Source organism: Dipodomys ordii, unplaced genomic scaffold, assembly GCF_000151885.1.
Source record: "Dipodomys ordii isolate 6190 unplaced genomic scaffold, Dord_2.0 Scaffold85, whole genome shotgun sequence".
In the NCBI taxonomy this organism is placed as follows: Eukaryota; Metazoa; Chordata; class Mammalia; order Rodentia; family Heteromyidae; genus Dipodomys; species Dipodomys ordii.
Window position 1 is genome coordinate 372148 of NW_012267301.1, and position 24959 is coordinate 397106.

A 24959-nucleotide genomic window follows, 5' to 3' on the forward strand; every position below is an offset into this window, starting at 1 on the left:
TGGGCGCTGTCCCTCAGCTCTTCAGCTCAAGGCTAGCGCTCTACCACTTGAGCCACAGCGCCACTTCCGGCTTTTTTCTTTTTGCTTATGTGGTACTGAGAAATTGAACCCAGGGCCTCATGCTTGCAAGGCAAGCGCTCTACCACTGAGCCACCTTCCTAGCCCAATGAGTACATTTCTTATCAAGCATTGTAGCCTCCTCCTTTGTTTCCCCTTCCCATCCTTTCCCAGCCTCCTCCCACCTCCCCACCCAACCCTCCCTCGCCCCCACCAAAGTTGTAAAGTTCGTTTTCGACATAACAACTTGTACTTCTCATTGTTGCAACGGGTCCACCTGTATCCTTATTTAAACGACTTGTTTTTCCCCTTCCCCTCCACAAATTATATCAACATCAAATACAGTGAAAGCAGGGTTATACTGTGGGGGAGGGACATACAAAGCAACAAAGAAATAATCTTATAAATACGTTAGAAACAATACTTTTGAAAGATCATTTCAAACAGTGCCATTGACTAGTAAGATAAATTTTAATAAAACATAGAAGTACCTCAATTTAATACAAATAATAGTGTAAGTTTTGAATGAATCATTTATAGGTATAACCCAGGGCATTATAAAATTCCACATTGAGACTTATTCTCAGCTGCATCTTTATTCTTGGAAATAAAGACAATATATTTTATTGCTCAATATAAATCCTAACTTCATCAGGATTTATTGGTCTTCCTACTGCCAAGGCCTAATAGGATTATTTCCATTAACTTATGTAAATGAAACTGTTGTTCAGACTTCATGTGTAGTGAGCCTAAAGTGAGGATTTGAACCCAAATGAACACAAGTCTAGGCAGAAAACTAATGTTTCCCACTTCATAAACAAATAGAGTATTTTCACATTCAGAATGCATTATTTTGGCCTTCTAGAAAGAAACTGATCACTGAAGACTAAGAATTATAGTCTCATCTGAAGTCTAATGGTGCTGGCAATTTATACTTCAATTTTTGTGAGATATACTACTTTTGCATAAAAGATCTTGTAAGTTTTAAAATAATAGGCTTTATTCATTTTTGTTTGTACTCAACTGATAGAAATTGGCTTGATAATAGAAACCCTTGATAATAAGCAGTACATTTGTCATAGTTTTATCATGTTTAGTTACAGATGAATTAATTCCCTTGGTTCATATTATGTAAATCAAATAATCAAGTTGCAGCCTGCTGTATCATGACACAATGTATTACATATTTAGAAAAGCACATAAAATCCCTTTCCCCTACATCTGAATATACTTTACACTAAGTGATTCTTGGCTCTGAGATGAAGATTTGATTTTATGTGGTTCTTTGGTTTGCTGCATTACCATACTATTCATTATCATCATCATTATTATTTCTTTCTCCATTTGTTTGTTGCAAAGACAGTTGAAAAATAGGTGTGTCATTATTTAACACTGTTCTCTAAACTCCCTTCTAACTCATCATAAGGACCTTATCTCATTATAAAGGTGATTGTTGCCTTCAGAGGAGAGAACTTTTAACTGTGTGGTTTTCCTTCCATCTGCTGCTTGGCAAACAAGAAACACTAAAATCATCCTATCATAATGAATTGTATTGGTTGTATACCACACAGAAATTGAAGGAAACATTTACATTGTTATATATATAATGTACTTGTAGATTATGTGACATACCAGCCTATGTACATCTAGAAAGTGTCTCTGTGAAAAACAGTTTTTATATCTGTGAATGCAGAAAAGTGATAACTATGTTTGTCATTTACTCAACATAAATATTCCATAAAACTTTTACTATACCACATCATCTATTGAAATTCTCTATAAAATGTCACAAGAAAAATGCACTGTTCTGTATCATTTGTAGTTTGTTTTGAACTACAGAGATGAACTTCACCTAACTTGAGCCCAAAAGGGGGTGAATTATGGGCTTATTATCATAGTTGATCAAGGTTCTATTTCAAAATCAAAGAAAGAACTGAAAAACCAGACATCAGAAATGAGAGGGAAAAGGGAAACTCAAGGACCTTCATTAACTGGATAAATCACATGCTTTTACTATGTTGTTCAGTTTATATCCTCTAAAAAAAAGTGGGCTTCCTCAGTATGGAGTCAGATTCTGTGATCAGAAGCCTATATATGGAACAGTCTAACCAGAAAACACACAGTGTTCAAAGGTGTTTTCCGATGGATACATTCTGTGAATGAGCATATTTAGGACTGGCAAAGAGTCACTCAAGTTGGAGAAAATAAAATCTTATTTATAGTCTGGGAAGTAAATGTTCTGGTTGAGAGCAGTCTTGTTGGCCCCAAATCATCAGGTTTCTAGTTCTTCTGTATTTTATCTATTGAAGTGGATGTTAACTATTTGTTTTCCAATGGGGAAGATCAGGGTAAGGAAACAAGAGTTGCTATGTTGATGGAATAATATTTTATTGTATCTTCTCCCATTCATCTGTCATGGTCTAATTTTGGAATGTTTTCATAAAAATCATCTTTGATTACATTTAATGCATTATATAACCTCAGTGCTGATGGACAAACTGATTGTGAACTTTAGATTTGTTTTCTGTGCTATTTATTTGTAACAAGTAACAAAAGAAAAATGAACTGTGATACTTGCTTAAATAGAACAACAGATTTGAAAGACATAAACAGGCATAATTTTAAAATAAAGGAGATAACAATCAATGTGTTTTGTAGTAGTGAACAACTTTCAATTACCCAGAATGGATTATTAGTTAAAATAACAAAAATAAAAGAATTATTATTAATTTTATAGATTTATCAAAGTAAAAATACTGGATTGTTTTATTTTTCTGAAGCCCAGAGTGACCAGTAGACAACAAATGGCACTACTCCATTGTGTCTCCTGTAGTTTGGGGTGGCATACTGGGAGAGCTCTTACAGTTACTAGAAACTCTATGGAGGTAAAGTATTTTGGATATACATTACAAAAGTAACAGAGGTAGGAAAAAGATAATCAAAACAATTGAATAAAATTACAATAAAGAGAAGAAGAATTTTTTTTAATTTTTTTTTTTTATATCCGGTTGTGGGGCCTGAACTCTGGGCTTGGGTGCTGTCCCTCAGCTCTTCAGCTCAAGGCTAGCACTCTACTGCTTGAGCCACAGTGCCACTTCCGGCTTTTTTCTTTTTGCTTATGTGGTGCTGAGGAATCGAAGCCAGGGCCTCATGCATGCAAGGCAAGCGCTCTACCACTGAGCCAACTTCCCAGCCCCGAGAAGAAGAATTTTAAGAGAGCCTGAGTACCTGAATTATTTGGATTCTAAACAAAAACTAGACAATGGTTTCATGCGAGAGACTCTGAGGTTAATAAATACTCCAATGATTATTTATGAAACAAATTTGTGCAATAAGGTGCTACAGCCGAATTAGTTTGTCTGCATGCTAGAATTGTCAATGCATTCCTAAAAATTAACCGTAACTTAAAATAATTAAATTAATATTTTTTAAGACCAGTGCTTTGCATTGGAAGGATTTTATTTTAAAGTACACTTTAGCTTCTCCACTCCAATTTGGTCTTTCTCTTCATTCTTATTCAAAATAAATTCTGTTTAATGGTGTCATATGTCAGGTGAAAAGGTGAAAGATTTTCATAATAAATTATTGATATTAAATATTTATTTTACTCCTCTGTTTCTTTAGTCTTTTAAAAGAAAAATCAAAATATTGTTATTAATTTTTATAAATTATAATTAACATAATCCTTAAGTGTAGAAAAATATGTTTGAAAAACATTGAAAGTTGAGATCAATGTGAACATATTATGGGACAGTTATGTACTTAAGGACTTTGGCAAAAATGCATGTTATAAAATATAGTAACACATATTTGGCTAGTTTATATGTATATTAATATCTAATGTTAGCAATAAACAAAGTTATCCTTTCACTTATCATAACTTCTAAATATCAAGTCACAAATGTAGTTCATTTATTTTAATTCTGATAATCTTACTGGATAATCATAAACTCTTGTAATTCTACACAACTGTAGATTGTAGGAAAATACATGAATATGTTTGTATGCCCATCTATAAGCTCCTTATATAGCCAGGTAATGACTGTGTGAGAGCAGTTTGAACTAAGGAATGCAGTGTCATGTAAAGGAAAGACACTGAGGCTATTCTAAGTAAAAAGTGGAACAAATATGATTATATGATTATAAATAATTATAACTCTTAGAAATTCAGACTCTTCATAAACATATGTGGTCAAATCTCTGCTGTCCAGCCCAGAGTGTCAACAATCACTCTGTTTCTTCCATACTGAAGGTTAGGATAAAGATGACTCCAGAATTGAGTTTCATGAGTCTAATTTCAAATTCAAAGTTCTAAATTCAAAGTATTTTCAAAACTGTTCTACAGAGACTCTTTCTTGCTTTATATGATGCAAGGAATCTATAAATGTAGTAGCATTAAATGAGCTCATAATAGAATATCAACATTCACAATAAGAGCATCACCCACTGTAAAAACCTGAGTATAATGAAAAACATATTAAAAATTACTGATGGGATTATAAAAAAGCATCATTACATAAAGAAATCATTCACAAATGGGAATAAAATGTTCTTGGACAATACTTGGTTTGAAAACTGAGAAAAAATTCTAGAAAAGAAATTACAATATTTATTCTTAAAAAAACTCAGCTTCTTAGCTGAAGAGATTTGATGCAGCTGAAGAAAGCACTAGTTGAATGAGTGGTGGGTCTGAATAATTCTTGTAGAAGACTGAGTTGTTAAAAGTTGGAAATGCAAAAGGAAATTGAATGTTGCAGACATCAGAAAGAGACTTCTAAAGTACTTCTGTGGAAAAACAGAATTTCAGAGATAATGGTAAGGATTTTAATATGTCCATAGACTTTCAATTGAAAAAATATCCATGCTCCACAGAGGACAAATTACCATAGTATCACAACTTAGAAACATCTAATTGGAACTAAATAACTACGAAGACAAAAAGAGATATTGAAATTAACCAGAAATGGGTGAAATGAATCCAAGAAGAGCAAAACATGCAATTATAGATTTCTAATCAATGTTTATGAATATTAGCATTAAATGAAATGGTGTCTAAGTGTTAGGACTCAATAAATTCAGTCTAAAATTCTATGTTCAGGTAGTATTATGAATAATTTCCAAATAGTAAAAAAGGAAAGAAATAAACACTGTGACAACTTAGTTTACAGGTTTTTACTGAATGATATATTAAAGAAAAAAGAATATCCTATCTACCGTTTGAAAATGGAAAATAGAACTAAGGAAAGCAGCATTGATGATTTTAAAATCCCATATAATTTGAGATCTTAGTGACAAGATGGGTCCAGATATCTAATTTCTAAGCATAAAAGAGTGAGGAAGAATTTTAAAAATATTTTGTGTCTTGGCCTGGCAGTAAAGACTACACACAATTTTTTATTTTAGATATAAAATTTATGTGGTAGGCAGAATAATGCACTCACCCATATTAATGGTCTAATTCTCAGAGCCTGTGAATATGTTATCTTTTATAGCTGACAACGTGACTGTATTGAGATGTTGAAATTATCTAGGATTATCTCTGTGACCAAATCAATTGAGGCAGTACAGACAGAAAGTGGCAGAGGGTTCAGAGGAGATGTGATTGTGGATGTGATAGTTAAGTGATGCAAGGGGTAGCCTTTATATGGAAAGGGATTTTGTATCAAGGAATCTGAAAAACCACTAATGAGTAGAATAGGAAAGAAAAGACAATTTCACTTCTGCAAGGAACACAGTAATGTAAAATTTCTCAACTTCTGATCTGTATACTCTAAGGTAATAAACTTAAGTCACTAAGCTATATGATTTTTCACAGTATCAATAAGAAAGTAATAGACTCTTCTTGAAAATGAAAACTGAATCAACATTAAGCACATTTTAATATTACTTTGAAACACAAACAAGATAGGAAAGTATAGCTAGATGGGAATAAATAGAAAAATAGCTGCTGGTGGCTTACACCTATAATTCTAGGTACTCAGGAGGCTGAGATTCATAGAATCAGAGTTTGAAGCTGGCCTAGGAAGAATGGTTTTCAAGTTTCCATTGCTAATTAAATAGCAATAAGCCAGGCTAGATGAGCGGCTCAAGAGATAGAATATTGTTTGAGTGACTTATATGGAATAAACTGTGAATAAGAAAGCTGAGTGAGAGAAGCTCTGAGCTCAAACCTGAAGTAAAATAAAAAGATACATCAAACAAAAACTAATTTATTATGAACATACTGACATTAATATCAAACCATATCTCTAATAAAATACACAAAAATAAATATTTTTACATAATAGTTATTGAAAATAAAATACAAACTTAGAATTTAAATATTTAGCTTTTAAATAAAACAAAAATTAGTAGAATCTAAAAATTTATAATCACAAGAGCTAGAAAAGGTCTATACTGCCGAGTTACATTTACATCCAGCCCTAAGGGAATTTTTAACAATTGTTCCCCACTAAAAGATGTAAAAATTAACCCCAAATTTCTATTCAGTTAAATAATCAGAACATTGACTAGGGATACCTCATGAGCATGTATTACATACCATTCCAAAAACACATGCATTCAAAGAAGTATATAAGATTCTATATAGTTAACAACTGACAAGTGTGTTGATGGGTCAAAAAAGATGTAAATTGTAATGGTTAATACAAATTTAATTGTTAATGAATTGGCTAAAGATTGCATTGGAATTTTAGTCATTTTTTCATTTAAGAAAAACATTTTGACCTGATAATTGAGAGAAGATTTTTTTTAAAGAGGGTTTTCTTTCTTATTCATATACCCCAAACCAATTACACTACTGTTTATAACGGTGAAAATTGTGTAGAACCATTATAATACCACTATAATTGTGCAGAACCACCATCACTACTATAATAACAATACAATATTTAAAAACAGAAAATTGTGTAGAACCTACATGGTCAGTGGGTATTTGTTTATGTTATGTTCTAAGAATAATAGCAGTAGCAATAAAAACAACCTAATGTCAAGTAGTAAAAGAAGTTAATAAATTTCGGAATTGGGTGGGAAGTTGCTCACTGGTAGAGTGCTTGTGTTTTCATCCATGAGGCCCTTGGTTCAATTCCTCAGCACCACATAAGCAGAAAAAAGTGGTTCTGTGGCTCAAGTGGTAGGTGCTTGCCTTGAGCTGAAGAGCTAAGGGACAGTGCCCAGGCCCAGAGTTCAGCCCCCATGACCTACCAAAAAAAAAATTCCATATCACCTAAAGAAATATTATCACCAACATGTTTAAAGTTCCTAGAAAGTTTTTGAAAAACTTATATCATGTGCTTCTTATAGGAATATTTTAGACCAATTCTATTTTATAGTTAAAGACAGAGAAACATAGACATTATTTGCTTAATTGCTGTCTATCATCTCCAGAATGGAACTTACATCAAATCTAAACTCATTCATATTTTCTAAATGGTAGTGGTTCTACTTATTATATAAAGTAGTATGGTGTGTTTATGAGTATTTTGGGGCAAATATAAGATATTTATATGACTGAATATGCAAGATTCAAGCTATGATCTAATATGTAAGAGTCAAACTGTGTCTGACTTAGGAAAAATTATTATCACAGTGTTTCTAAAATAAAATCTCAAATTTTGAGAACTAGTTATTTTGTGACTGAAATTCTTTGACTTAGTTATATGAGAAAATGCATTCAGTCACATAGTGACTGTGTTCTAAATATTTGACAGCTGATTAATCAATCTATAGAATAAACCTTCGTAGTAGGATCAAGCCTTTCTTCTTGTGCCAGTACTGGGGTGTGAACTCAGGCTGTGGACACTGCCCCTTAGCTTTTTTACTCAAGGCCAAAGCTCTTCTAGTTGCAGCACAGGCCCATTTCCAGCTTTTTTTTCTGGTTAATTGGAGTTAAGATTTTAATGGATTTTTCTGCCCAGGGTGGCTTCCAACCATGGTCCTCAAAACTCAGCCTTTTAAGTAGCTAGAATTACAGGCATCAGTCACTGGTGCTGACTTGAATCTGGTTTTTAGATAGAATTACAGGAATCAGTCACTGGTGCTGACTTGAATCTGGTTTTTAGATGAGATGATAGAGGAATATTTGAGAAGAGTAAGTGAGTTAGTTGCCTGCTATCACATCAGTGGTAGAAGGCAGATAAAAGCTTTGATTTCATATAGAGTGGCTCCAAATCTAAAAACCTTAAATGGTAAATTTTAATAAATTGTGGTCTATGAAATCCTAAAAACTGGTAATAGCATGAACAATTCTTGAAAAAAGGTCTCCAAGAGATAGTAGCAAAATAAAGGACAAAATTAGTGATGTTTATAGCTAGATTCTAGAAACAATAGCACAATAAAGGAAAAAAAATTATAGATATTTTTTATAGCTAGGGCCTATTTATATAAAATCCTAATTAAAATGATCAGTCTTCGTCAAATTTTCAAGTCATATATAAAATGTTATATTGCTTTAAATTGTTTCTCTTACACTTAAAATTTCAATGTGGACACTATTTTTGAGTTTTAAGAAATAAAGATCTAATAAATATTTTCAAATGGAAAGCCATATCCAATAACAGATAATACTTATTTTTGTAACAAAGTCATGGGCTCTGGCAAAAATTCAGATGATGTTTTATTTTTGGAATATTGTATATAAAATAGATTAATAATATCAAGATTAAAACAGTTGTGAATTTACTATATTTTAATTTCTCTCCAATCTGCTGAGCATTAAAAAGTAGTTATTCCTATTCTGATTTTCATTAAATTTTGTAGCTACAACATATAATTGAATTAATTATATAACAATTAAAATTTCTTACATAACGCATATTGGTTGTGGAAATTTTATATTTATTTTCTACTCTTTCTAGGAAAGATTTCTGTGTACACAAAGATGAACCATGTGATACTGTTGGTAAGTTTGTTAAACCTTTTTTGCTTTGCAAGCTCTGGAGACTGAAAATATGGGCTTTTATTCTCTAATATTGGCACAAGATGATCTACCTTTCATTGATCGATGGGCTAGTTCCTCACCCAGGTCGCTAAACTCATCATTTGGCACTGAATCTATTTTTCTTTTCCTGAATGGTCAATTTTGAATTATATATTTAGGGCCATCTCTATAAATTTGATACATAGCCCCTCTGCTCACTCTGCAGTGTTTTCTAAGCCAAAGCCAGCAGTTGTAAGTTTTTCCCATTCTGGATATTGATTTTCACAATATTCTTCACATACCGTATACATATATACAATGCATTCTATCCATCTGGATCATGCATTCTATATCTTAAATTATCCTGTTTACTGGCTTTTAGAACATTCTGGCACATATTTCTGTGCCTCCCTAGCACAAGAGAAAGGCATCAACTGCTGCTATATTACTGTAAGGGGGGCTTGAAAGTGGCACACACCTTTAATTTTATCCATTCTGGAGGCTTAGATCTCAGCTTGGGCAAGAAAGCCCTTGAGATTCTTATCTCCAGTTAACCAGCAAAAAGCCAAAAGTAGAGCTATAGCTTGAGTGTTGTTTTGGTTTGCATTTTATTTTATGGCCAGAGATGTTGAAAATTTTCTTCATGGATTTATTGGCCATTTGTACTTCTTCTGAGAAGTCTCTGTTTAGCTCACTTGCCCTATTATTAATTAGATTATCAATTCTTTAAGGGTTTAGTTTCCTAAGATTTTTGTATATTCTGGATATTAGACAATTATCTGACATAGAGCTGGCAAAGATTTCTCATTCTGTAAGCTCACTTTTTAGCTTAACTGTGTTATATGCTAAGCAGAAACTTCTGTTTCATGTAATCCCTTTTGTCTGTTCTCTAATTTACCAAGCCCCTGGTACCTTACTCGGTGTTCTTGCTTGTGCTGAGACATTTCAGTGCTTCTTTTACTTTTTCCTATAGTACTTTAATGGTTTCAGTACTTACATTGAGGTATTTGATTAATTTTGGATTTATATTAGTTCAGGGTAAAAGATAGAGCTACAGTTTGAATTTTCTGGATGTGAATACCTAGTTTTCCTAATACCATTTATCAAACATTATTTCTGGGTCTTTTATTCTCTTACTGGACCTGTTTTTGTCCTAGTGCCAAGCTAGTTAATTACTGTAGCTCTGTAATAGAATTATCTTATTATAATTTGAATTATTACTTGTTATACTTTGAATTATTATACTTTTTTCCCTCAGTATTGCTTTTGTGATTCAGGGCCTTTTGTGGTTTCATATGAATTTTTGGATTGTTTTCTCAATCACAGTAAAGAATGTCATTGGTGTTTTATGGGTACTGAATTGAATTGTAGATTTCTTTGGGCAATACTGACATTTTTGTATTATTAATTCTGCCAATCCAGGAACATGGGAGCCCTTTCCCCTTCCTATATCTTTTTCAATTTCTTTCTTCTTCAAAAGGTTTTAGTTGTGGGGGCTGGGAAGGTGGCTCAGTGGTAGAGCGCTTGCTTTGCATGCTCAAGGCCCTGGGTTCGATTCCTCAGCACCACATAAGCAAAAAGGAAAAAGCCGGAAGTGGTGCTGTGGCTCAAGTGGTAGAGTGCTAGCCTTGAGCTGAAGAGCTGAGGGACAGCGCCCAGGCCCAGAGTTCAGGCCCCACGACTGGACCCCCCCCCAAAAAAAAGGTTTTAGTTGTGTTGTAGATGCCCTTCATTTCCTTGGCTAAATTGATTCTATATCGAATCAGGATATTACATCTATAGTATTATTGTTTTACTATGTGACAAGTGTTGTTCAGTTACATTGTCTACTTTGAGACTATTACAAGTGCAGTTGCTTTTCTGATTTCATACTCAATCTTCTCATTGTTGGCATACAAAACTGATGCTTTTAAAAATATCATTTTCAAGCTGAAAACTGCTATCTTACACCTATAACTCTAGCTATTCAGGAGACTGAGATCTGAGGGTTGTGGTTCAATGCCAGCCTGGACAGAAAAGTCCATGAGATTCTTATTTCCAATGAACTACTCAGAAAAGACCATAAGTGCCTTTGTGTCTCAAAGTGGCAGAGTGTAAGCCTTGCAAAAGAAGCTCAGTGAAAGAATCTATCTATCTATTATCTATCTATCATCTATCTATCTATCTATCTATCTATCTATCTATCTATCTATCTATCTATCTATCTATCTATCTATCTATCTATCTATCTATCTATCTGAGATGTTGAGCATTTCTTTATATGTCTATTGACCATTCTTATTTCCTTTTCAGAGAAGTCTCTCCTTCAAGTCTAGCCCACTTATTAATGGGGCGGTTTTTTCTTTAAGGATTTGTTTTGGGGGGAACTAATTTTTTGAGCTCTAAGAATATTTTAGATATGAGGTGCTTGTCTGTTGTATGGCTTTTGAAGATCTTCTCCCAATCCAGGGGCTTCCTATTGATCTTGCCAGCTATGTCCTTTCCTATATAGAAGCTCTGCAATCCCATTTGTCCAACCATTCTTTGATTTGTTGTGTTTCTGGTTCTCTATTGAGAAACTTTTGATCTGTGCCAAGGAGCCCTAGAGTTTCACTATTCCTTCCTGCTTTTACTTCGAGGTCTTTGAAACATTTGGAATTGATTCTGGTGCAGGGTGATATGTAAGGATCACCCCAGTTAGAATGGCTATAATCAAGAAATCTAATAACAACAGATGCTAGAGGGGATGTGGACAAAAGAGAACCCTACTGCACTGTCTGTGGGAATATAAACTTGTTCAAACACTCTGGAAAGCAGTATAAAGCTCCCCTATGACCTAGCATTCCCACTTCTGGGCATTTACCCAAATGATCACAAACAAGGCTACACTAAAGCTACCAGCACTGTCGCTATTTCCATAGTGGGATCTGGGAATGCAATGTCTGGCTTAGGCAGGAAGGGACTACATCATGCAGGTATAGACAAAGTTTATTGAAACATCACATGCTTATATAAAGCACACAAGCAGGAGAAGTAAATCTTTTGTCAGGGGGCAGAGAATTAATCTTAAACAGTTTTATGGGAGCACAGACAATTAGAGTTTAAGTCAGTAAGCAGGAAAAGCTAATCCTTGCCAACAAATGTGGAGCAGTTTCAGTTGTAAAAGTAGGTAAAGCACAGGTGAGTACACAAAGGGGATCTCGAGGCATTGTTCTACAGGGTTAACTAGGAGAAGCACAAATGGCACTTTCCACAAACCATCACCTGAGTCTGGCACTGGACTCAGAACCTTTGCCCCGCATGGAGGAACAGGTGTCCCTTTCTCCCCCAGAGGAATGCATGCCTGAATGCACCCTCACGGCACACAGGAGCTCAGATGGGCTTACCCAGGTTGATGCCTCTGACACAGCACAACTATGTTTATCACAACATCATTCACCATAGCTAAGATATGGACTCAACCCAGATGCCCCTCAAGAGATGAATGGATCAAAAAAATGTGAATTACACACACACACACACAAATGGAATTCTATGCTTCCATCCAAAAGATTGACCCTGCCCCATTTGTAAGGAAATGGAAAGGCTTAGAAAAAATTATACTAAGTGAAGTAATCAAGACCCAAAGAAATATAGGTCCCATGGTTTCCCTTATTTGCAATAATTAGTATACATCTAGGATAATCTTAGCAGGTGAGCAGACTAGCTCAATAACTATGTACAAATGACTATATAAGATGATGCTAAGCAAAATGAACTCCAAGACATGGACACAAGATGTTTTCTTTGCTGTTGCTGTTTTCAATGTACTATGTGATTTGTTTCTTTTGTATCTTCTTTCCCCATGGTATATCCCCCACTGTCATTGTGTTTGATTTTAGTACCCTGGTATTTTATATACATTTATTTGAATTAGGGGAGGGAAGGGGAACAACAGAATAGTGAGACAAAGGACAATGGGGAAACCAGTGCAACAGCGACATACACAAATCAATATGTTGGAAGTAATCTGTACAACTTGGGGATGGGGTTAGGAGTAGAGAAAGTAGAAGAAAAATGAGGGAAGAGGTAACAAGTTTGACAAGAAATATACTTATTACCTTACTTATGTAACTGTAACCCCTCTGTCCATCACATTAACAATAAAAAAAGAAAACAAGAAGAAAAAAATAACAAAAGCACAAAATATGAGCAGATTGATTTAGTGGTACAGTGCCTACCTAGCTAATGCAGGCAGGTCTCTGGGTTCAACCTTCAGTACCACTAAAAAACATTACCTTCAATTTTTTCTAGCCATATTTGTTCTCAACAGAAATATTTGCTCTTAACTACTGACATTGTATGTCACTAGCTTTGTTAAATAATGAGTATTGGATTATTTTCTACTCTACATTCTCTTCCTAGAACAATAAATAATTTACAGCAGAATAATGAATGTATATATTAGATAAAGAAAGTTTGTGATAAAGGGAGGGAATAGAAAGGATTGGTGAGAATGATGGAAGGGTACTCTGATCAAGAAGCACTGGACACTTAACTGGACATGTAAAATTGTGACCTCCCCCTTGAACAAATTTTGAAGTTCAGAAAATACAGCTTTATTTTGTGAAAATAAAGTGAAAATAAAGTAATTATTTGAGAAATTAGAAGACAGCTATTTTTCATCATTTCTATTTTATTGCATAGTAATCAGGATATTACAACTATAACAGTATTGTTTCTACTATGTAACAGATGTTGTATAGTTACATTGTCTACTCAAAATTTGGGAAGCATGTTTTGAAATGATACTTAGTTTCCAATTGTCAGGTATGAAGTGTGTGTGTGTGTGTGTGTGGTGTGTGTAGTTGTGAGAATTAGGTCACACTTTCTTTATGGCGTATTTAAATTCTTAGAAATTTTATTTCAAATATTTGATTAGTTATTAAAAGACATATTAAAAATATTAGTTTAGGGCTGGGAAAGTAGCTCAGTGGTGGAGTGCTAGCCTTGCATTCATGAGGTCCTGAGTTCGATTTCTCAGCACCACATAGTAGAAAAAGCCAGAAGTGGCACTATGGCTCAAGTGGTAGAGTGCTAGCCTTGAGCTGAAGAGCTTTGGGACAATGCCCAGGCCCAGATTTCAAGCACCACGACCTGACAAAAACATTAGTTTAAAAGTATCTATTTCAGGGGCTGGGAAGGTGGCTCAGTGGTAGAGCGCTTGCCTTGCATGCTCAAGGCTCTGGATTCGATTCCTCAGCACCACATAAGCAAAAAGAAAAAAGCCGGAAGTGGCGCTGTGGCTCAAGTGGTAGAGTGCTAGCCTTGAGCTGAAGAGCTGAGGGACAGCACCCCAGGCCCAGAGTTCAGGCCCCACGACCGGACCCCCCCAAAAAAGTATCTATTTCAATGTTTTCCTTAATTTAGAATAAATTATAATATCCAACATATATTACACATTGTGAGATGCATTTTATATTAAGTATTTTCTTTTATGCATAATATCAATTTTATAATATATTTTACAAAATACTATTACACCAAATATTTGTCATTATTTTTAGTAACTTTTTCAGGTGTATATTGATACTTTTATATGTGTTCTTTATAGACATATATAGGAAATTGTAAAGTCCATTTCCTACCACTGATTCTCTAAGCCAAATTGACATAATTGAGTTGCTATTATATTTGTATGTTTTGCTGTTTGCATTTTACTAGATATTTTCATACTCAGTTGTTCCTTGTTTTTGAATATATTGTAGTAATACTTTCCTTATTTTCATTTGCCCTTTTGTTGCCTTGCTAATTATTAATTACAGTTCAGTATTTTACTGATTACAGCACTAAATAATTTTCTCAAATTAAGACAATGTTTGTTTCTGTCATTAATACAAGCAATAGCAATATACCTTGAGTCTTTTTTTGTTTTACCTAATTTAAGACACTGCCTACTAAATTAGTTCTCATCATTTTGTAAATCTCACACACCATGAACCAATGGTTCCATTTTCACATATCTACATTGATTATTACAGCTGCATTGTAAGATAGTTTATAGAACTTTGATCACTTTCCATCTATTGCAATTTCTGGTTCCTTCAGTGAGAGCCTTTGTAAATCAGGGCTTATATAACAAGTACATTTCAGTTTGTCACATATACATTTGCATAGTTAAATATTAGAATATTTATATATTATGTATATATTATTTGTGCATTTGTTTATACATTGTAATTATTTATTTATATTATGATTATATTTTTAGTGTATCACATGATGTACACATTATAAGTACATCCTAACTGCATACATCACATGATATACATATTATAAGTACATCCTAACTGCATACATTCTACATTAGTGTATTTATATGAAAATATTGATCAGATATCACTTTAGCTCTTTTTCTAGAAATAACTGTTGAACTCATATTTTTATCTGATATATCATAAAGTAATGATTTCTTTTTTTACTTTAGGAAATGACATGTGGACTTCAATAGTCCAAAATGTGTGGCTTTCATGTTAACTGTTATTTCTAACAAAAATTTTTTATTTTTGTTATATCTATGGCTTCTTTTACACAGTGAGCCAATTCTTTAGTTGAGTTTTAATTTTGTGAGACTTTCTTCAATAGAACCCTTTTATCCCTCTAGGAATTTCATGCTTGTTGAGAAGATAAAGTGTACTATCATTGTCCTGTGTCATTTGATTTTTGGACTGAAAAAGATTTTCACAGCATAGGATCAATCTACTTTATAGTAATGGCTTAGAATTTCTTTACCTTACAGTTTTGATTTCTTATGAATAAAGCTGGCATGCCAGATATATGTGTGTGTGTGTGTGTGTGTGTGTGTATATATATATATATATATATATATATATATATATATATATATATAATCTAAGCTACTTTGATGTTTTACTGTATTGATACTTTTTTTCAAATAATTTTAATGACAACAATTCCTGGCTTACTGATTTGTACATATTTCTCTATTCCAACTCATAAGGACCTGCACTGGAAGATATGTTCAAAATCTATCCTAATAAAATCTATCCTAAAAAAATCTATCCTAATAAAATCTAGTGTTTATTTGATACTGAAGTTGGGAAACTTTAACTCACTACCTCTATGAGAGACATTAGTTTCTCCAGCATTGAAATAGAAGTGAATTTACTACACATTCCCAGCCTTTTATTGAAAGGAGACTTAGTATAGTATAGCTAGGCTAAAAAGAACACTTTAATATCTATATGATATTCTGTCTTATATTTTTATTATTTTAAAGTAGTTGTACAAAGAGTTTGTCAATCAATGAAGTACTTTATGAATGCAATGCATCTTGATCAATATCACCACTTTGAACATTCTCAGCCTTCTCTCCCAACACACTAAACGGATCAATGAAAGAATCCACCACTTCCTGCCAGGGGACCACGCAGAGGCAGGCAGGCACAGGAGAAAGATGATTACAAGGTTTATTAGAGGAGCCATATTTCCCCCAGAGAAAGAGCACATGGCAGCCTCCACTATGGGTAGCAGCAGGGCCTAGGGGTAGGAAGTGAGGTAGATGGGAGTTCAGGTGGGTCTGGATGGAGAGAGGGAGGGGCCTGCTGTATGATGGGAACTCCAGGGCAGGGGGAGGTCAGGTCTGGGTGGAGCTGAGGATCAAAGGGTGGCATAATGCTTACATTCCCCACTCTGTTGTTTAATAAAAATAGGGGCTACCAGGCCAGGGGGCTGTGGGCGGAGGTTGTTTCTTCTGGAGCTGCTTCCTGCTATAAAAGGGTGAAGTAATCAGGGGGTCCCTGTTTTGTTGCTCAGCCAGGTACTGTCCAAGAAGCAGCTGCTTGATAGTGGTTGGTAAAGGTCCTCCTTAATTTTGAAAGGGTAAGCATGAACTGACTCCCTTTAGGATGTCATCTCCTCTTACTCCTTGCCATGGTTTTCCATTGTCAGGACTGATTTGTCGTGGTGGGTGTCTCAACATCCTTTGCTGGGATAGCTTGTCTCAATTGGTATTTACTGGGTTTGGACTCAAGGCCTGGGCACTGTCCCTGAGCACTTCTGCTCGAGGCTAGTGCTGTACCACTTCAGAGTCACAATGTCACTTTCAGCCTTTGGCTGGATACTTAGAGATCACTCTTGAGCCATGCCTCCAGCCTGGCTCAGTGCTGATTAGCTGGGAGATGGAGTTTTAGAGGGATTCTTCATGCCTGGTATGGCTTTACTGTAGTAAAAGGAGTCTTTGTTACAATGGACCATTTTATTTCCAATTAAAGCAACAAGGAGATCAATGAGATAAAGGTTACCTATAACTTGTTAGCAATTGACTAACAATTACTTGCCAGAGGTTTTTTTTTTGTTTGTTTGTTTTGTTTTTTTATAATACCCAGTTGCTAGTTACCTGCAAAAATTTCTACATCTACTGGTTAAAGACCTGGTTTACACTGGCTTTTGCAGGCTGGTGCCACTGGTTTAGGCAACTGTGCCTGGGCATAGTCACTCTGGTCCCTTGATCTTAAAGGGAGTTGATTTGCACACAGGGTAGAAAATGGAGAATTAAAACTTTAGCCTTAGTTTCTTTGGCTTATAGTCAGGTCACAAAGTTTTAAGCAATTTAGATTAAACCACAGCTTCCATTGACAAAGATTTTTAGTAAGCAGAGTACTTGGTAACATTGAAACCATAACCGTTTACATATAGACAAGTAGACAGACAGACATGTTTGTGCACAGATTGTAGAGCCCCTTTAGGTTGTTAAAATCAACCTTTTAAGGTTTTTTGGAATTACTTTGCCTAATTGTGATGGAACCACGTGGTCAGTTTAAAACAGAAAACTTTGCCAACAACAAGAAACTTTTGAACTGGAGACAAGACATGAGCAGACACATGACATGATATAGTGTCATCAGTGGTCAGAGCAGGGTGGGGTGGGGGTGGGAGAGGTCCCAGAATCAAGTTGAGTTGGTGCAAAATTGTGTTGGCAGGAAATAGTAGCTGAGCTCCCAGTAGCTAGCACCCCCACTACATGGTCAATGCTAGAGAGAGCTGAAGATTTTGACAGTGAGGGTGCATTGCTTGTGGCATAACTGGAGCTTCAGTTTCCACCCCCACTACAAAGGCAGAGGAGGAGTCCTGCAGGAGAGGAGCCCTTGCAAGAGAGGCCCCATAGGAGGAGGGGGGCTTGCATGGGAGGCTGCAGAGGGGGTACCTCTCAGGGAGGCTGCTAAAGAGGGGACACCTCATGGGGGAGGCTGCAAAAGAAGGGAGGGCCTCGCAGGGGAGGAGTTTAAACTTAAACTCATACATACTTTTGAGGGGGGTGGCGGTCTACCTTCTCGAGCACTCACATAAGTGGAGTTTTAAATTTGGGGCCAAATTTGGTTGTAAGAAAATTTAGTTCTGACCTTTTCCATGGTAAGTGACCTGAGCCAAAAGCTATCTGCCGAGCATCCTCAGCAATGCAACGTAGCTCGAACAAGCACCTACCTGTGGGAAGGATCCTTACCCCTCTCCACCGTGGTCCCTGGCCATGGAAGACATAGGGGTGATATCCGGGAACTTATAATTTGTCTACCCCCCCATTACTATACCTCACCCTTTCCACTACCTATTTTCCTGGTGTTTATTTCATTCACTTTTAATTTAACCTCTGTAAACAGTTATACTCTATGAGCTCTCCTTATCTGCCATATGTCAGTTCACACAGTGATATTGCTCTGTGTTTCTCCCAAACAATTTACTTATATAAACGAACTCTAGCTTCCACATATGAGAAAAAAATATGTAAACCTTGGTCTCTCAGGGTCTTATTTACTTTTCTTAACATATTTTTTTTCAGGCCCTGCCATGTTTTCGCAAATGAGGCAATGCCATTTCTTTTTTTTTTTTTTTGGTACTGTTAACATATGCTACCAATTTTCTTTTTCTTTTTTTTTATTGTAAAGATACTGTACAGAGGGTTACAGTTACATGAGTGAGGTAATGAGTACACTTTCTATTGAACATTGTTACCTCCTCCATTGCTTTCCCCCTACCATCCTTTCCCTCCCTACCTTCCCCGAGGTTCCTTTTTTTTTTTATTGTGATTAAGTGATTACATAATTTCCCGAATTTCACAGTATTGTGGAATAATGATGCTCATTTAAAGTCACAAGTTCATTCTAACTTTCCTGGAGCAAATTGTCTATCACAGTCTATAACATATAACGGTGTTCACATGTTATACACTATATATGTGATCAGCAGCATGGGGATATTTAGTAGTGGTTCGACCAGATGAGTGGGAGTTCTTTGTTTCTTAAGTCCTATTAGTCCTGTTAGTTTAGTGATCTGCTTTGTCATGCTGCCGGTGCCAGGCGGCTTTGGCGGGATGGAGCCTCTCTGTTTGGGTGGAGAGTGAGGGGTGGGGGAGGGATCTTCCTGGAGACTGCGGGCTGGTGGGTTTCTCTGTTTGTGGGGATCAGCTGGTCTGCAAACCGGTACCTCAGGCAGCTTCTGCGTGGGTGATCTGCAGGCGGCCCCCTGTGTCTCTGGGGCTCCGGCAGCCCCCGTTGCCTTGCCTTGCGACCAGTAAAGGTTGGGGGAGGGGTCTTCGCTCTTCTCTGTTCTGAAATTCTTCTTTTCCCCTCTTTCTTTTTTGTTATTTTCCACCTCCTGTTTTTCTCTGAGTGTTTATCTTTTTGTTGTTGTCGGTCTCTTGGGGAGATTAAGCCTTGGAACTGGAACTCTCTTTTTGGTTGGGGAGAGCTGTGGCATTTCCCTACTGCCCCGTCGCCATCTTGGTCCCCCCTCGCCATTTCTTTTTAATGGATAAGTAAAACTCCATTGTTGTATATATACCACATTCTTTTAATCCACATGTCCATTGAGGAGCATTTGGCCTGATTCTGTACCTTGGGTATGCTGATTAGTGATTCAATGAACATGGTTATGCTGGAGGCTTTACTGTTTCCTAGTTTTTAATTTTTTTGATAAATGCTTCAAAGTGGCATTGCTGGATCATAAAGCAGTTCTATGTTTAATTTTTAAAGAACCTCCATACTGCTTTCCAGAGCGGTTGAATGAATTTATATCTCCACCAACAGCTTATTGGGGTTTCCTTATAACCATATCCCTGAAAACATCACTATTGTTTTTATTTCTCATGATGACTATTTTAAGTGGAATAGGTGGAATCTCAGTAGTTTTGTTGCTTTTCCTTTATGGCCGAGACTTGAGCATTTCTGCATGTGTCTGTTTCCCTTTTTTCCCCCTCCTTCTTCTGAGTCATCTCTATTTAGCTCCTTAACCTATTTATTAAGTGGCTTGTTAATTCTCTGAGAGTTAATTTTTAAGCTATGTATTTTGGATATTAGGGCATTTTTGATGGATAGCTGGTAAAAATCTTCTCCCAATCTGTAGGCTGTCTTTCTAGCTTATTAGCTATATCCTCTGACATACAGAATCTTTTTGGTTTTATGCCATCTCTTTTATCAAGTCTTTCTTTGATTTGCTGCACTTTGAAATCCTTTTGCAAAAAAAAAAAACTGACTGTGCCAAGTAGTCCTCGTGATACTTCTGCTCCTTCCAATCGTTTCATGGTTTCAGATCTTACATTGATATCTTTGATCTATTGTTAATAGATCAAAGGTGATAGGTAAAGATTCATTTTCATTTTTCTGTATGTGAGTACACAGTTTTTCCAGCCCCAATTTGTTGAAGAGCCTGTCTTCTAGCCTGTGTTTGTAATTCCTTAATAGACTATTAGAAGGCTGTAAGTTTTGGACGTATTTCTGTGTCTTCTATTCTGTTCCATTGGTGCTTATACCTGTATTTGTGTCAGTATCAAACTGTTTTTATTACTGTGACACTGTAACTGCACTTGAAGTTTTGTATTGTTATATCTCCAGCATTACATTTTTTACTTAGGATTTTTTGCTTTTGTAATTCAGGCCCTTTTATGATTCCTTACAAATTTTTAGATTGCTTTCTCTCTCAGCAAAGTATGATATATTGCCATTTTTGCAGTATTAATTGTGCCAATTTAGGTGCAGGAAGGTCTTTCTTATGTATCCTTTGATTTTTCTTCTTCAGATTTTAATAATTCTCACTTTAGAGATCCTTCCCATCCTTGGTTAGGTTAATTCCTAGAAAGTTTCTTTTTTTGAGGTTATTCTAAATGAAGTTTCTTTCCAGATTCCAGGCTTGATCTAATTATTGGCACACAGAAAAGCTACTAACTTTTGTGGATTGATTTTATATTTTGCCACTTTGTTAGGATTTTTACTCAGGTCTAGTTACTTTGGGAAGAGATTATAGGCTCCTTTAAATACAGGATTATGTCACCTTTCCCTTTCCTTATGGGTCTTGCAAGGAATTTGAGTACTATATTGAAGAGGATTGGAGATAGGACATTCTTGTCTTTTTCCAGATTTTAGGGTAAATGGTGTTAGATGTTCATCATTAAGTATGATGTTGGCTGTGGGTTTGTCATAAACAGCCTGTGTTATATTGAGGAGTATCTTCTGTGTGTTCCTAGCTTCTCCATAACTTTTATCATAAAAGGATGTTGGATCATGGCCTTTTTTGCATTTATTAAGATGTTCTTGTGGGGGGCTGGGAAGGTGGCTCAGTGATAGAGTGCTTGCCTTGCATGCCTGAGGCCTTGGGTTCGATTCCTCAGCACCACATAAGCAAAAAAAAAGCCGGAAGTGGTGCTGTGGCTCAAGTGGTAGAGCACTAGCCTTGAGCTGAAGAGCTGAGGGACAGCGCCCAGACCCAGAGTACAGGCCTCACGACCGGAACAACAACAGCAAAGAAAAAGATGTTCTTGTGAGGTTGGGAAGATGGCTCAATAGAAGAGTGCTTGCCTTGCATGCATGAGGACCTGGGTTCAATTCCTGAGTACCAAATAAGCAGAAAAATCCAGAAGTGGTGCTATGGCTCAAGTAGTAGAGTGCTAGCCTTGAGCTGAAGAACTGAGGGACAGCGCTCAGGCCCAGAGTTCAGGCCCCACAACTGACTATTATTCCTTTTTTACTTCTGTTAATGGATTGGTGTCTTGTGTTACATTTTTTTGATTTGTATATATTGAACAAGCTTTGCGTCTTTGGGTGAATCCCATTTGATTATAAAGTATGATTTTTTTTGATTTCTTGTTGCCTTCAGTTAGCCAGTATTTTATTGAGACATTCTGTACCTATTTTCATCAAAGAGAGGACTTTAGTTCTCTTTTGTTGATAGGTAAGCATATTGAGTATGCTAGGCAGTTACTCTACTATTTGAGCCACACAGTCCATAACCTTTTTGCGTTAGTCATTTTTGAGATAGGATCTTGCATTCTTTTCCCCTGTTGGCCTGGACTGGATCATTCTATTTGAATAGGATGATCCTATTTGAATAATAGTTGGAATTATACCTATGCTTCACAATGCAGGGCCCCAGAAGACTATTTTTAAATCTATAGGAATAACTTTAGTGATGTCAAACTCTTAACTTGAGTACTAATACTATATTATATTTTTGGGTCATCATCTTGTCTTTCTATTAAACAAGCAGCTAATAAACCAACGAGTAGGGTGCACTATTGTAAATTATGTTCAAAGCCCAACTTCAGTATAATCACAAAATGGGTACTATCATTATTTCATTTCAAACTTCTTTCTAATTAATGGATGAAAGGCATTTTTAGTCATCAAATTTAAAATTTTATTTAAAGTTTGTACTACGTTACATTTTATTAGTTTTTTGGGGCCAAGGAATTTTGCCTGTGTATTTCCTTTTGGGTACCTCTGTTGACAATGTACTAAACAGAGTGTTGATTCACAGATCTTCCTTATGAGAAATACCTATCCTCATGTGGTTCTCCTTTACCTTCTTGATGCTCATTCCTTTGTTCAGGAATACTCCCTACTACAACCACCTCCCATTGCCTTTTACCATGCAGTCTCCCCTGTAATGATACCAACAAGATTTTCTCTCAATTAGTCATTTTTATTTTATTTTTTTCCTCTTCTACCTCTTTTTTTCCAGTGAGAAATCAGTATGATCACATTCTAAAATGTGATTTTTACATGGCTCACACTCCTCTAGGGATGCTTAATGTTATACAGATTTACTGTATAGCATATACTACAATTTTTGTTCTATGGGTGCCAAGTAACTCTAAAACTCAAACATAAACAAACATTCTTACAACTGCAGCAGAATTTTCTATCAGGAGTACTGAATATTGAACTCAGTCATTCTAACTGGTCATAAAAGCAACAATTCTTGAGCCAGACTTATTTCTGTTAGTGTATGTACATTGGATTAGCTATGAACTCTGGTATTTCTAAAAGTTCTTTATATACCGTATAACCTGTGGGGTTTCTGGAGTCTCTGGTCACTTGAAGCACATTGTAATCACAATCTAGGATAGTTTTTTCTATTTTTTGAAGTTTGTTGACTCCTGGTGCATGTCTTGCTTCAATTTAGATGAGAAATTATAAGACTGTTGTATATTTCAGGGATTCTTTATAATAAGAATGCTTTGAAATGAGTCTCTATTACATCTATCAAAACAGCTGTGTTGAATCCTTTCCCCTCTTAATCCTTTTCCCTATAATAAGAAACATGTGGATTCTTTAAAGGAACTGAAATTTATGGTTGATTAAACTGAGTAATGCAAGTCATTTAAGCTAATCATGGTTACAACTACTTTCTATAACTTTTAAGTCAAAGAAAAATTCCTTGATTTGCCAAATATAGCAACAAAGAAATTCAACTTTATCAGTTTTAGTTGAAAATTCTGACATTACACTTAGGTAGAAGATAAATAAGAATAGAAGATCATCTTTGGTTTTTAAACCACACCCCACGCCATAAGAGGTTTTACTAATTATTGATCAAAGTTCACAGATAAGATTACCATGCTTATGTCTTTAATTTTCTCATTATAATAGTATTTCTAAACATTTGAGTTTGGAAAATGGTAAAAGAAGAAGATCATTCACCCATAATCTTACCACATAATACAATTACCACATAATACAATTATTTATTTGAATACTACCATATATTCAGTAATGTTGTTCTATAAGTATATAGTAATAAGATTTTTAAAATACATGGTTGGAAATAGGTAAGTTTTGCTTCTGAACATTTATATTATTTCATATGCATTTATAGTTTATGTAATTAATGCCTCTATTACAAATTTTAAAATATTTTGCCATGTTTTTCATAGCTACATAATAGTCATTGGTTTTTTGCGGTTTGTACTTTTCTATAATCTTAGGACCCTGCAAAAGTGGTTGATCATTATTTCTCTCCTCTGAAGTACAGGGTTGGAGCAAGAAAGGTACAACATTACTATCTGTGTCATTTCTATATCATGCCCTGTTTCTAAATCACAATCTCTTCTAGACTTTTCTATGAACTGTTCATTGGTGACTGCAGCTCTTCAGCTTTAACTTTCCCCTACATTTTTTTTTCTTTTCTGTCAGTTGTGGGGCTTGAACTATGGGCCTAGGTACTGTCCCTGAGCTTTTCAACTCAATGTCTATGTCTTGTGCCACAGAGCCACTTCCGGTTTTCTGGTGGTTAATTGGAGATTAGGGCTGGCTTTAAACTGTGAACCTCCGATCTCAGCTAGGATTATAGGCATGAGCCACTGCACCCAGCTTCCCCCTACATTTTCTGAGGATGTTGCCACCCTTCTCACTTTCCTGAATTCATTATGATCATGCATTTACCAGTACTACTTAGTTCTTTAACTTCAAACTAAGTGATCTCTGCCTGTACCCTTTTATACTCTTATGACAATACCTAATGAATAATGGAACTTGTGTGGATTTCAAAGAACTCTAATAACAACAGATGGTGGAGGGGATGTGGACAGAAAGGAACCTTACTTCATTGTTGGTGGGAATGTAAACTTGTTCAACCACTTTGGAAAGCAGTATGTAGGTTCCTCAAAAGACTTCACATAGAGCTCCCCTATGACCCAGCAATCCCACTTTTGGGCATTTACCCAAATGTTTACAAACAA

The 24959-nt window shown here is 35.6% G+C and overlaps 1 protein-coding gene across 1 annotated transcript in view; it reads left to right on the forward strand.

Annotated features, from left to right (window-relative positions):
• Positions 1–24959, forward strand: part of Adamts19 (ADAM metallopeptidase with thrombospondin type 1 motif, 19) — a 247398-nt gene that overhangs the window by 57392 nt on the left and 165047 nt on the right. Inside the window, exon 6 of the mRNA XM_013025479.1 lies at positions 8913–8956. Coding sequence (XP_012880933.1) covers positions 8913–8956 — 44 coding nt within the window. The remainder of the gene's footprint in view (positions 1–8912; positions 8957–24959) is intronic.